The following is a 14,915-nucleotide window of genomic DNA, read 5'->3' as shown; positions in this document are numbered from 1 at the left end:
GTGTATCCATCACCCAGCTTGCATGTCCTTATATACCCCACTCTAGATTCTTTAGCATTACAGGTTTTACTTCTATCCCTAAAATGTGTTCTTCAAAGACAAAGATGTTATCTTTATTTCTATAATTGTATTTCCCCAACAGTGCCTCGTTTTAGCAATGAGTAGATATAGTAGGCTCTCTAAGTGTTGTCTCTAGAGCAGCAGCAGCTGCTGCAGGGAACATTTTATAGCTGTCAATGTTCAGGCCCCACCCCAGTGCTACTGAAACATAGTATCTTGGGTTGAGGATCAGGCTATGTTAACAAGCCTCAGATAATTTGGATGCATGCTGAAGTTTGACAACCACTGCTGCAGAAAATTACTGAATATCAAGTTGTACCTTTATGGTGATATCTCATTGAGTGGGTTGATACAGAATGGGGCCAGGCACAATTTAGTTTATTCCGCCTGATTCTTGTATTTCAGAGATACTAGTAAAGAAAACCTAAGATTTAAATATTTGCTATCTTATAAGAGGATGCTATCTTATAAGAGGGACGGCTTTTATGCTATTCTGTTGTAAAAATTGTAGTTTAAATTTTAAAAACTGAATGATTTCTTTCTTCTGCCAAGTTAGGAATAGGCATTATTCTGAAGCAGGAAGGTTAACTAAGAAATGCATCCTGGGTGTCACTAATTTTCATGGTGGGAAAGAGGGTAGGTCAGTTGGAAACTGGTCAGATGGGGAGAGGTTGAGAGACGTTTCCCTAGTGACCATTCTGTGCTCTTCTAAGTTTTTTGAATCATGTAACTGTATTACATGTTAAAATTTTGTTGAATGATATTTAGTCAAAATACAGTAATAAATAAATGTTGAATAAACTCCCATGATATAACCATTGTGGTTGGTTTAAAAAATTAAGTTTTTCTTTTGTATTAATATGAAAAGTTAGATAACATATGCTTTTCATCTCTGCAGAAAACGTCAAGGTTGTGGCAGAAATGTCTTGATGGCTTTCCATCTTAGTCTTCTTGAATTGGCTAATACATATTACTCATTTGTGCAATGAATAAAGGATTTATATTATATGGATCCATCATCTTACGACTGTTTTTAGAAAATGAGAATTAAATCTTGATTCATTATTAAATAACCTTGTATACACACATGAAGAGGTCATGAAACAAGACTTTGACCTAATACCTTTTTTTAGATGTGTTTCTATAGCTATCTTGATAGCCTAGAACTGTTTGAGAGAAAATTAATTTAAATTTTTGGCTTATTCTTAGCAAATGCAAAATAATTGAGTTAAACGGAATCCACTACATTTGTTCTGAAATATGAACAGTATTCTCAAATATTTGTCTGGTAGTACAAATACAATTATATTAATTTTATTATTGAATTTTGCTGCTTCAAAGGGAGGTATTTCTTAAATGACACTTGATTCAATTATTTCCCTTTTTTTCCACCTTGCACAGAACTATCGTACCATGGAAAGTATTCAGACAGTGCCTTCATGAGGTCCACCAGATTAGCTCTGGCCTGGAAGCAATGGCTCTAAAATCAACAATTGATTTAACTTGCAATGATTACATTTCAGTTTTTGAATTTGATATTTTTACCAGGCTGTTTCAGGTAAGTTTATACTTGCTTAGTCTATCCATTCCCTTCCTCTCTCCCTTTCTTTTCTCTCTGTTTCTCTCTCTCTTACACACATATAAACAAACATATGGAAAATAGTGTCATTACTATTAGTCTGTAATTTTATTGGTATGTTTGGTCATTGCTAAAAGTTTAGAGTGAGCCATTTGGCTTAAGTTTGAAGTATCGGATGCTGTGAGCCTGGTGGCTGCTTGTCAGCTTTGAGAGGATCCATCCAAAAGAGCTTTGTTTTAAACTCTCTACTTAGTTTCTCACTTTATTTTGTTGATCTTTTAGCACAATGATGGATAGAATGCAACAACTGCAGGTGGGCATTTTCCAGCTAGATCTAAAATCTTTCCCTTTGCCTTCTGCGTTTATTAGGTTAAAAGGGAAATAGTAAACTTAGAAATAGCAGACTGTTCTGTATAGAACAGAACTTGTGTCCTGTACTTATTTTATAAATTGCTTTGCACATTCAACCATGTGTAACGAACATTTGTCAGTGTCAATAAATATTCTTCATAAGTTCCTATGTCATATTCATTCAAAATAGTATGTCAGTATTAACAAAGCTCTCTTGAAAAATTTAGATTTTTACCTGCATTTTCTCTAGTGTAAACAACTTTAAGATGAACATTTTTGTTATGCTTATTGTTTTTCCTTTTAAATTATCCTCCATAATTGTTTTCACATAGCAAATTAGAAGAATGTAGCATTATATGGATGCTATCATTTTCTTCTTTTGCATGCCTTAATGGAATTACCTTAAACATGAAGACTTGAAATTTGTGTTTTGAGTTTGCCTCTGCCACTAAAATGTATATCATCTATGGGATTCAGTTCAAGTAGTCACAAAATAAAAATTTTCTGCTTAACATTTTTATGATTTAGTAACATAAATTATATAGTAAATAAGGTAAGTTGATCAGACTGGGCTTACTTATATTCTGATACAATTTTTTATCATTTTAATCTGAAGTAAAATTTATTCTCTTTGAAACATGCTTTCAACAAATATCAGAGTATAATATTGGTTTCATGTTTTTCATGTTACATGAACTTTACCTCTCTGATCTTTAATTCTGCTTGGCACTAGCTAGCAAAGATTGGATGACTAGTTTATGTAATAAAAACCACATTGCACAGGATTAGCTTTTAATTTATGAAGGAACCCATTAATAGAAGAGAGATTAACTCCTGTCAACAATACATATAGGATGTGAAACCATGTCTCTACTAAAAATGCAAAAAATTAGCTGGACGTGGTGGTGGTGGGCGCCTGTAGCCCCAGCTACTTGGGAGGCTGAAGCAGGAGAATGGCGTGAACCCAGGAGGTGGAGCTTGCAGTGAGCCGAGATCACACCACTGCATTCCAGCCTGGGCGACAGAGCGAGACTCCGTCTCAAAAAAAAAAAAAAAATACAGGATATATTTCATTGTATTACAATTTCAGAATCATAATTCTACCTTGTATATAGGGTAAGCAATTAGATAAATCACTGATGAAGTGTGCTTTTGATTATTTTAAATTTTTGAATTCATGATTATTCCCTTGGTGTATATATTATAGTTTGACAGTTTACGTTTTTCAAAGATTTTAAGATCTATTTTAGAAAAAAAAGTTATCTGATATTGGTCATTTTATAATGGAACCTCTCCTTTCTTTAAAGGTTTCTGATAATTTTACAGAATATCTTATTTATTTAACATGATACAAAGAGATTCTAAATAGTAGGAGCTTTGCTTCTTCACCTTGTCAAGGAAGAGAGTAAAAGTAATCTTCCTACATTAAACCTAACTGCTCATTCTAGGAAGTGAGTATATTTTTGTGGTGAGCCTGGATGACTTTTTACTGTGGGTATTAAATGCTAGAATTCCCTGGCGTTATATATTGAAAGTATGAGGGCAATTTAATGTTGGTTAAACACTTACCTAAACTGCTATTTAATATGTGGACATATTTTCTTACAAGCTATTTTATTTTAAAATAGCACAAGTCAGCCTTGATACTCTAAGGAATATATATCTTATTTACTTTCACTGGGATGGGAAAAGAAAGGGCTATTTTTAAGTCAAGCTACTGTGAAAAGTTTTAGATCGTAAAATGAAAATCTTACCTGGGCCAGGGAATTCCTAATCATTTTTAAAATGTGATTACAGAAGGAGCTGAAGAACTCTTGTTTAGCCCCTGTGTATTTCTGAGATTCATCATTTGTTTATTTCTATACTCCAATCAAATGCTTTGAATATAATTGTATGTGTGCCTTAAAATATGATAAAATTGGTTCCGTGTATAGAGAAGTAGATGGTTTAACTTTTGCTGATCTTTTTATACAACTTTAAAAATTAAGTGATTTTCTTAAATGTATTCATTAAATCCTTACATTTATATATTATGTATGAACATATGTTTTGCTAATACTGTGTGACTGCAGGAACATACATTCAGTTATAGCCATGATATTAGTAGTTAATTGGCAGTGACTTCTTCTGACTGCAAATTATTGGGAGTGGGATATTTAGCAGAATGTGAACTGAAGGTGAGCAAGGTACACTTTTAGAATTCGGGGTCTGAAGTAGAGAAACTAGCAGAAGGTTTGGAAGAAGGAGCCAGCGGGGGGCAGGAGATGAAGTTGAGATTTACAGAGGGAATGAAAGAAGTAAAAAGGTTTTCTTCCTCTTGGCTTTCATTCTTATATGCAGGCAGAACCTGAACAAATACTTGGGAGTCACTGGAGGGATCTTACTGTGGTCACCTTCCTCATTTCCTCTTCTTCCTTCTTTCCTTTTCTTTATCCTTCTCTTTTCTCTCAAAGTCACTTAGAGATGCTGGAATCGGCACATGCTACTGTCCTGGAAAGGAATTATAGGGATTTTGCTTCTCTCTTCCTTCTCCCTGGGGCTGTTGTTCTCCTTTTCCTCTGTATCCCCACTATTAGAAAAAATGGGGTCACTGAGAAATGGGGCACTAAATTTGGGGGTAGCAGGATAAGGATGGAGTATTTTAGTAGAATATCCTAGTGACCGTGGAATATGTAGCATCAATGGAATAGTGAGGAAAATCAAAGAAGAGGAAAGTCCTCAGTTGTAGCAAAGAATTAAAGAGAGTATCTAGGCAGACCAGCCGAGGACCCTCTTCCAACTTAAGCTGTAAGTCAGTAACTGGCTCTTCTTGAAAATAGTAGCATTTGAGAGAATGAAGGGACTTGTCTCCTTTATTCACTTCATTAATTTCTATAGTCATTTAAATTATCTAGATAATTTTATGTTCTTATATACGAAAAAATTTCTTTAATCTGAAAAGCAAAATAAAAAAAATATATTCTCCAAAACACTTTGTTTTGCCTTTTTTAAGCCAGTAGTCATCGAAATACTTTAAAAATAAAAAGCACGTAAGTACTGCATGTTTCTGTTTTGAGTGGGCTGCATACAAGAAAAACAATACACAGACTCATTCTATTACATAAATATTTTTGCAGTTAGAAGCTGGCCCTCTGGATTATGTACTAAGAAATGGTTGCTAAATACTGTAGCAGTTGGCTCAAAACACCAATTTAATTTTTTTACTTATATTTTGATCTGTGCATTGGTGCTCTATAAAGTTCAGCATTTTTTTTCAACCACTCTTCCACTAATTTGTGTGGACTTTAATGGAAGTGACCCAAATATTTGTTTGATATTTCTTTCATCCTTGTCCTTTATAGATGGGTAGAACAAAACAAAACAAAAACTAGGGTCTAGAATAACAGTTATTGCTCAGTTTTTAAAAATACATAGTGACATTTTCTAAGTAATGTTTAATGCAATTTTTTAGTCATGCATTAGGGAGAAAATTAAAAACATGCATTTTTTTCAGCCTCTCATATTATTATTCTCTAGAGCGCCTTTCTTGCCCAATTAGGTATTTTAGTGTGATGGGGAAATACCCCGAAGATTTTTCTTGTTATGTTGAAAAAGGCTAAAAACTTTATTATTACTAAATCATTCTTTGTTATCCTCATCTCAAGGGTTATAATCCTTGAAGAATTCTGACTTATAAATTTGTAACTTGCTTAACAATAATGAGGAACAAGTCTCAAAACAAACAAAAGCAGGAACTTTTACCAGTAATCATGTCTAGAATAACTGTTTTAACAGCTTAACATGGCAACGTAAAAATACTTTGTTTTTTTTTTTCTTTTATGTAGAAGATTTAATAATCTGGCACATCAGATAGAGTATGCTGCCAGTTCCTTGGAATAAATGTAGCTTCAGCCTTAAAAAAATTACAGAGATGATTCATCCACACCCTTGAGTAAAGTTGTCTATCACTGCCTGCCTTTTTTCTCTTGCCCTGGTAGCTGGACAGACAACCAATCAGATTAAAGAGAGAATGATGCAATGGTACAAACCAAATACTTACGCGAAAGGTTTTGTTTTTATGTAACTCACTTTTAAACCCTAAACCTTTCCTAAGTTTATAGTTACGTAAAGTTAAGCCAGATGTGACTACAGTAGTGTTAACACTAGCCTTTTACACAAGTCACTAGAGGATCTGTTCAGTGACATTGATCCTTGCCTGATTACTGTTATCTGATGCTGCAGTGGTCCTGGCATCCCATGGGCAAGCAAGACAGGCATGTTCCTTGTCCTTATGTAGCTGATGGTTAATGTGTAACCTTTGCCAAGTCATGTAAGTTCTATGATATGGTTTCTTACTCTGTAAAATGAAGCAGTTGTTAATGAAGCACACATACACGGAGGTGAGGAATATGGCAAGAGGTAACAGTTTTAAATATGCTGGTCAGAGAAGGCTTCATTGAGGAAGTGACATTTGGAGACAGGAATGAGATGGATATTTGGGGGAAGAAAATTCAAGTAAAGGCATCGGCAAATACAAAGACTCTAAGAGGAAAGAGGGCATTTGTGTTCAAGACAATAGCAGGCTGGAGAAGATGCAGAAAGTGGGAGAGTTATAGCAGATGGAGACAAAAAGGGGAACTGCTGGGGATCAAACCCTGTAAAGTCCTTCTAAGCAATATATGAGGACTTTGGCTTTTATTCAAAGTTAGAAGGCTTTGAACAGAAGAATTATTTCATTTATGTTTTAAAATGGTCACAAGTGCTGTAGTGAGAATAGACTGTGTAGAGAAGAGATTTTGTGGTTTTCTTTTTTCTTCTCCGTATTCTCTTCCTGAAAAATCTGTTTTCTGCCTAATCATATTTCTCTAAAGAACAATAGACTTGAATGTCTGCTGGTAGGTAACAAAAGTTGACCTAAACCACATAAGGTCAGATTAACTTAACATATCCAAGATAATGTTAAATGTATTAAATGATGGTTCAGTATGTAATCAATATTTGATATTCTCTAGATAATCTCTTTTAATTTATTTATTTTTTAGCCTTGGGGCTCTATTTTGCGGAATTGGAATTTCTTAGCTGTGACACATCCAGGTTACATGGCATTTCTCACGTATGATGAAGTTAAAGCACGACTACAGAAATACAGCACCAAACCCGGAAGGTAAGACTTTTTAGCAGTAATATTATGTGATATATCCAAAGATGAAAATTCTCCATGGTTTGTTCCTAAGTTAGTCAGCAACACCCACTGATGGCATGCTTGGGAGGGGGCTAGAAAAGCTAAAAGACCAAAATGGTGCTTCTTAATCTAATCCTTTAAATTGATACATTGTGCTTACTCTGAAACTTGGTATTCATAAAGTGAAAGGGGATGTGGTCTCCTTTCTGTTTTCATGATATCTGTGTTTATGTGCAAAATTGTATGTATATATTTGAATACTTGAATACTGTGCTAAAGAACAAATAAATGGAACAGTCTTATGTTCGTTACTTTGGGGTATTTTAAAGACATTCATTTAAGTTCTCTGATAAATACAAGTACATATACATGCACCTGAACACATAAATATAAATGTAAATTTATGAACAAATAAATGTATGTACATAGCATATATAGACCTATTGTTATAATCAAAACCAATTTCGTGTCCTTGAAAACTTTTTTCATAATGCCTTATGTTTTATTGTAGCCTCAGAATTTATATTTTATTTTCCAAATGATGAAACTAAATGAACCTTGGAGAGGTCGGTCAGCCCCTGTGGCTTTGGCCAAGAAATTACACCTTATTAATGGCAAATCGGGGTCCAGAAAATCTCTCTCTTCCATGATTCAGTGCATTTTCCCATGTATTTCATCTAAAAATTCATTAGGCACATAGTAGGCATTTGTGCTATGGCAGGCAGTATGCTGAGTACAGCAATAGGGATATTAGAGACGTGCTTGTCAGAATCCTCACATTTCAGATGCTATTCCAGTATTCATTAGTGCACTGATTTTCATATAGAGAACATTTCATTTTAGGGATGAATTTGGTGGTGGTTTTTAAGTGTACCTTTTTTTTTCTAGTATCATTTTTATTTGATTTGTGCTGTATATAATGTTTGTACTTTAAAACATTTTTGTTTTGTTTTGTTTTGCTTTGTTTTTGAGATGGAGTCTTGCTCTGTCGCCAGGCTGGAGTGCAATGGCGCGATCTCCGTTCACTGCAACCTTCGACTCCCTGGTTCGAGCGATTCTTCTGCCTCAGCCTCCCAAGTAGCTGGGATTACAGGCATGTGCCACCATGCCTAGCTAATTTTCGTATTTTTAGTAGAGACGGGGTTTCACCGTGTTGTCCAGGATGGCCTTCATCTCCTGACCTCGTGATCTGCCCGCCTTAGTTTCCCGAAGTGCTGGGATTACAGGTGTGAGCCACCACGCCCGGCCAAAACTTTTTTTTTTTTAGTACAAGCCAATAGTGCTGATTTTTTGTTCTCTGTCATAATGAAACTTTCCATGTTTTTGTCTTTTTAAGAATTTATATAGTATATTTGAAAAAGAAACTAGTGAGTACAAAAACAGTTTGGCTTCCACTGAAATCTTCCATTTAGACTAAGGAGAGTTAGTTCTCATTGTGACCATGAGAGCAGATCAGTTATTTTGCATGTTGACAATGTTTTAGATGAATGATTTTGTTTCATTCAACAATCTCTTATGACCAGATTTTTCCATAATTTTTACTCTCTTGAATGACGTCATATGAAGTATCTTTCTTGCGCTTGGAGTATGATTTGAAAAATGTGTGGTGGTTGGAATTGTGCAATCATAGAAACTTAACATGTGAGTTATTTGATAAATTATCTTGTCCAATCATAGAAATAATGAGGAAACTGAGGCCTTTATTTTTGGTTTTGTTTACTTGTTCAATATCATGGAGAACATGAATTACAATGTTGAGAAAAACAGCCAGATCTCATTACTATTTGGAAAAGTTCTCTTAATAAAAAACTACTGCCCTCTGCTAAGAATATTTGTCATAAGACCCACCAGTAAACTTATCTTCAAATGCGTACAGTATATACCTTTTATACAGCTTTTTTGTGTATCAATCATACATTAAAAAACTAGAATAGTGTCCTCTGAAAAAAAAATCTTTGTTTCCTTCCTAACTTGCCATGTAATAATTTTTTCTATTAAATTTTAGGTAGCTAATGATGAAATAAATAATATATAATTAATTATAATGTGTAAAGTATGATGTGGGTACTAAAGATGTGTTTAGGAAAACACCCTTAATGAATAAAAAAAAATTGTAACAAATATTTGCTTTGGAGAATATCTGCGTTTAACTTCTGTTTTTTTTTTTTTTTTTTTTTTAATCTTGGAAAGTATTTCGTGTCTTTGACTTCATAGTATAGAAAACAATTGGATTTACTTCAGGGACATTTTGACTCCTTAGGTTGTGCTTTATTATTAGGGATCCATCTGACAAAATATGAATTACGGGGTGAAGGTAGTAACATTTGGGAATCTAAGTGAAATATTCATTAAGTGGCTTTTTAGGTGATAAGAGTGGCATTGAACCCTAAACCACCTCGTCAACATGAAAGATACCTCAGTTGTGTGTGTGTCTGTGTGTGTGTGTGTGTGTGTGTGTGTGTGTATTTTTTTTTTTTTTTGAAACAGTCTCACTGTGTTCACCCCAGGCAGGAGTGCAGTGGTACCATCTTGGCTCACTGTAAGCTCCACCTCCTGGGTTCAAATGATTCTCATGCCTCAGCCTCCTGAGTAGCTGGGACTACAGGCATGTACCATCATGTCTTGCCAATTTTTTTTTTTTTTGTATTTTTAGTGGAGACGGGGTTTTGCCATGTTGGCCACGCTGGTCTCGAACTCTTGGTGTCAAATAATCCACCTGGCTCAGCCTCCCAACGTGCTGGGGTTACAGATGTGAGCCACCACACCTACCCCTAATTTGATTAAATTAAGCATGCTGTTTAAGAGAGCAGGGTGCTAAAAATAAGCCAAAAATTCACTTGAGGTTGGGAAGGGGTAGCCACAAGCCAAAGGGTCAGCAGCAAATTAAATGGGATAGGAAAAAGGTGCATGAGAGGAAGAAATTGTTCTAAAATGCCCTTGGCTCTTACCAGATTGCTGGTATTACTATCTCTTATATACATGAATTGCTTGAACCTTCTGTGTAGTAATGAGTTTTAGAAACACCATCCCAAAACAATGTTTAGAGCAATAGAAAAGGACATGAATTAAAAATCTGAGCAATTTCACAAGTATGTATTTCAGTATCTACTAGATTCTTAGTATACGAATAAATTTGGAATTACATTTAAAATTACTAGCAATGCAGATTTGTAATTATTTTCTTCATGTTAATATACTCTATAAATTTTGCTGAGATTCATAGTACACAGATTTTTAAGATTCTAACTTTTGATTTAATTTGAAGGAATTTTATATTAATTTTTTATGTAACAGTTTAATAATGTCCTTCTGAATTATAATTTATAGTGACTTTCTATTATTTTTGGCACTTCTCATAATATCATAGCCGTAAGTCTCAGTGGCATTATTTTATCTGATTTTGATTAAGAATGCCAATAATCGACAGATTGATATCCTATTTTCAGTTTGTCTAGGGATATATGTTTTTAGACTTTTTTGAAAAGTTCTTTCCAAAGATTCTATCACCAATATAATTTTTTTTAATATTTAAAAATCACTTCTTTTTTTAAAATTCTAGTTTGTCGAAAGATGAAATTACACTCTACTACTAAATATGCAAGTTAATTAAATCCAGTGACTACAGCCATTATGTATGTTAAAGTATATCTTTAAAGTTACATTTATAGTACTTGGTCTATCAATAACTAAAGTATATTTTGAGATACTTGTGTCTGCCACATACATACAGCAGCTAGAGTATTAAAATACAGCCAACAGATTTAAATTGGCTTGTTTTTGATCTGCTTAATGGGGTAATAAAATCCAGAAGGATATCCTGATAGAAAGATTAAATGCAGTACACTCAAATAAAGAGAAATGATCTAAAATGAAATAAGTATATAGATAGCTAGATTGATACATAAATGATAATGATGGATTTAAAGCCAAGTTGCTGTCTCCTTTTGTTGGATATTAGTTTTAAGGGATTTGATTTGATTTATCTTTTTGAACTATCTTAACTTCCCATTGTAAGATACTGAATTTGTTATGGTTAGATGGCAGCCATGAAATTACCTAGTTTGCACTTTTGAACCTTAGGGATGAATGGCTGGAATACCTGAAAGAAAAGTTACTATTTTTTAAAAAGCTGGCCGGGCGCGGTGGCTGACGCCTGTAATGCCAACACTTTGAGATGCTGAGGCGGGTGGGTCACTAGGTCAGGAGATCGAGGCCATCCTAACAGGTGAAACCCTGTCTGTATTAAAAATACAAAAAATTGGCCGGTTGTGGTGGCTCACGCCTGTAATCCCAGCACTTTGGGAGGCCGAGGCAGGCGGATCACGAGGTCAGGAGATCGAGACCATCCTAGCTAACACGGTAAAACCCCGTCTCTACTAAAACTACAAAAAAATTAGCAGGGCGTGGTGGCGGGCACCTGTAGTCCCAGCTTTTTGGGAGGCTGAGGCAGGAGAATGGCGTGAACCCTGGAGGCGGAGCTTGCAGTGAGCCGAGATCGCGCCACTGCACTCCAGCCTGGGCGGCAGAGCAAGACTCTGTCTGAAAAACTAAAAAACAACAACAACAAAAATACAAAAAATTAGCTGGGCATCATAGCACGCGCCTGTAGTCCCAGCTACTTGGGAGGCTAAGGCAGGATAATCGCTTGAACCTGGGAGGCGGAGGTTGCAGTGAGCCGAGATCGCGCCATGGCACTCCAGCCTGGGCGACAGAGACACTGTCTCAAAAAACAAACAAACAAAACTAATTTTAATGTCTAAATTACAAAGGAATATATCGAGTTCTACAGTAGAAACTGGCTCAGTTTTTTTCTGAGGTAAGCAAATTGAATTTAAATTTTCACTTATTTTGTTTTTACATTCCAAGAGTGATTTTTGTAGCTATTCCATGCCATCAACGCTTCCATACACAGCACCCTGATGATGGTAAAAAAAAAAAAATCCCTAGATAGTTTACAATCTTGTTTATTTTCTTATATATGTATCTGGAAGTATTTAAATAAAAAGTAATGATCAGTGTTTCTCCTCTAAATTGATAAATGGAAAAGTACAATGTTGTTAAAAATAAGTTAGAAGTTAGAATATGAGGAGTATTCAGGAATTCTAAATGATTCTGTTTATTGTTTTGCTTGAAGGAACCCTAACAAATTGTTTAGTATTGATTTACATTCTGAATTAAATTAAACATAATTTTCTTATGTTTTGCAGCTATATTTTCCGGTTAAGTTGCACTCGTTTGGGACAGTGGGCCATTGGCTATGTGACTGGGGATGGGAATATCTTACAGACCATACCTCATAACAAGCCCTTATTTCAAGCCCTGATCGATGGCAGCAGGGAAGGATTGTAAGTATGAGAAATGGGAGTTGGAGTGCTTATGATTCATGAATTTGAAAAATAAAGATTGCTTTGTGATGGAGAAAATGGATAGCGAGGCTGCTTTTTAATCTTAAGACTGAGAAATAATGGATGTTCCTTAGTTTGTTGTTCATCTCTTTATATAGTCATTTTAAGGTAACCTAATTATTTGAAACTATGTTACAACAAATACATTTCAACTTCAAATTACATGAATTTTTATCTTTCATATGATAAAAAGTTGAGACTTAAAGGTAGTTTTAAAATGGATGTAAAACTGTTTATATTTTAAATTATTTAGAATAATTGACTTCTTTTTCCTCATATAACCCTTAGATTACTAGTTTCACTTTTTTTTTTTCTTTTTTTGAAACGGAGTCTCACTCTGTTGCCAGGCTGGAGTGCAGTGATACAATCGTGGCACTGCAACCTCGGCCTCCTGGGTTCAAGGGATTCCCCTACCTCAGCCTCCCAAGTAGCTGGGACTACAGGCATGTGCCACCACGCCTGGCTAGTTTTTTGTATTTTAGTAGAGACAGGGTTTCACCATGTTGGCCGGGATGGTCTTGATCTCCTGACCTCATGATCCGCCCGCCTCAGCCTCCCAAAGTGCTGGAATTATAGGCATGAGCCACCGCGCCCGGCCAGTTTCACTTTTTAAAGTTTGATTGTTAGTGCCAGACTTTCTTTTCTCTTTCTTATCTGTTTCTCCCTCCACCCCTTCCTTTTCTTTTCTCTCGTAGATCTTTCCTTCATTCACACTGATAATAACTCCATATTCTAGGACTATGTGTTAATAGCTAAGTTTAGTTTATCTCAGGCTATATTCATTTTTAAAATTTAAAAATAAATAAGTTCCCCTTTGTTTTTTAAATTAATGAATTCTCCCCACTCCCTCGATACACAAAGTATGGACAATCTATTGGGTCCCTTAATAGTAAATATGTCTGGTTCTTCTTTGCTTTATTCACATGTCACTCCCTTTGTCCTCTCCTTGTATTCTCAGTGCACTTGATCATGCTGCTTTTTCTTCCCCTCTGCCTTGCTGGGTAACTTAGAGATGCTCATGATCAAACTCACTGCAGTATGAATTCTGAAACCTAGCAGAAGAAAGTCCACCAGAGTTAACAAAGAGCAAATGATTTGAGTTTTACCTTTCTCAAAGTAATTGCAAAACAGAAAGAAAGAAAAGAAAAAAAGTGATGAGATTTATGCAAAGAAAAAGTAGGAATTTTTAAAAACCTGTGAGCTTTTGGGTGGGACTGGTAGCTTACTCCTGTAATCCCAGCATTTTGGGATGCTAAGGCAGGAGGATCACTTGAGCTCAGGAGTTCGAGATCAGGCTGGGCAACATGGCAAAACCCTATCTCTACAAAAAATGCAAAAAAACTAGTTGGGCATGGTGGCGCGTGACTAGTCCCTGCTACTCTGGAGGCTAAGATGGGATAATCACCTGAGCCTGGGAAGTTGAGGCTACAGTGACGACATTGTGTCACTGCACTCCAGCCTGGGCATCAGAGTGAGATCCTATCTGGAAAGAAAAAAAAAAAAAAAAACCCACACACACGAAACCTTTCAATAAATTAGTTACATAGTAATTGTATGGCAAGTTATGGTACCAAATGTGTATTTCTCTTTCCCTTTCCTTCTGATTTTCATAAATTTGCTAGTCTTGGTTATTTATACCTTTCTTCTAATGCATCAAAGATTTGTGTATAGATTTTGATTTACAATGATTACAAAGTTTTTTTTTAAGAAAATATACTTTAAAGTTTGAATTTATAAGTAGATGGTAAATGGACAAATCTGTAGAGGGAAAAATTTTGATATAGCTTGCTTGAGTTATTCCTTCTGTTTTTCAAATGTCATTCAAAGAGTCACAAATTTTAGTATTATAATCAGTGGAGCAAAGCTTTTAAACTCCTGGGCACAATAACTCTTGAGAGTTACACACACACACACACACACACACACACACACACACACGCATCTCCAGAGGGATTTAGCTAGTTGATTTTGAACTTTAATAATGTATTAGGATAAAATAGGATTTATAAATTAATTAGATGAGGTTTCTCATAAGATCAGAATAGGATGTCATTGCATCCAGCTACCATCCAGGTCCACTGTATTTCCTTATATTAATAGTTAATCCAATATTGTATGACATAGTTGAAAGAGATGTTTATTTTGATAACCACCCAACATTCTTTACTCCTTCAATGCCATTGAAAAGCGCTCATCTGCAGTATATCCTGGGTGTACTAAGGACAGAAATAATCAAAAATGATGATTAGCGTACCATAGGAAAGGTTAAAAGTCCTTTTTATACCTTTTTAACCTATCAACAACCTCCTGATAGGTTAAAAAGAACTTTTAACCTTTCCTATGGTACCCTAATCCTCAT

At 35.2% G+C, this 14,915-nt stretch overlaps 1 protein-coding gene across 20 annotated transcripts in view; it reads left to right on the top strand.

Moving 5' to 3' along the window:
• CBLB (Cbl proto-oncogene B) overlaps positions 1-14,915 on the top strand; it is a 213,942-nt gene that overhangs the window by 116,078 nt on the left and 82,949 nt on the right. For 16 of the 20 annotated variants that reach the window (XR_002519555.2, XR_002519554.2, XR_002519553.2 and 13 more), the window contains 3 exons: positions 1,462-1,618; positions 7,012-7,133; positions 12,359-12,496. Coding sequence is in view for 16 of the 20 variants with exons in the window: in XM_009199471.4 (XP_009197735.1) it covers positions 1,462-1,618; positions 7,012-7,133; positions 12,359-12,496 (417 nt within the window). In the remaining 4 variants the exon portion in view is untranslated. Of the gene's footprint in view, positions 1-1,461; positions 1,619-3,069; positions 3,442-7,011; positions 7,134-12,358; positions 12,497-14,915 lie in introns of those variants that run through there. The other 4 variants (XM_021932843.2, XM_021932841.2, XM_021932828.2 and 1 more) reach the window with 2 other exon arrangements.

This window comes from Papio anubis, chromosome 2 (assembly GCF_008728515.1).
Source record: "Papio anubis isolate 15944 chromosome 2, Panubis1.0, whole genome shotgun sequence".
NCBI classification, from domain to species: Eukaryota; Metazoa; Chordata; class Mammalia; order Primates; family Cercopithecidae; genus Papio; species Papio anubis.
Note: the sequence above shows the minus strand (reverse complement) of the source record. Positions and strands in the feature narration are given on the sequence as shown.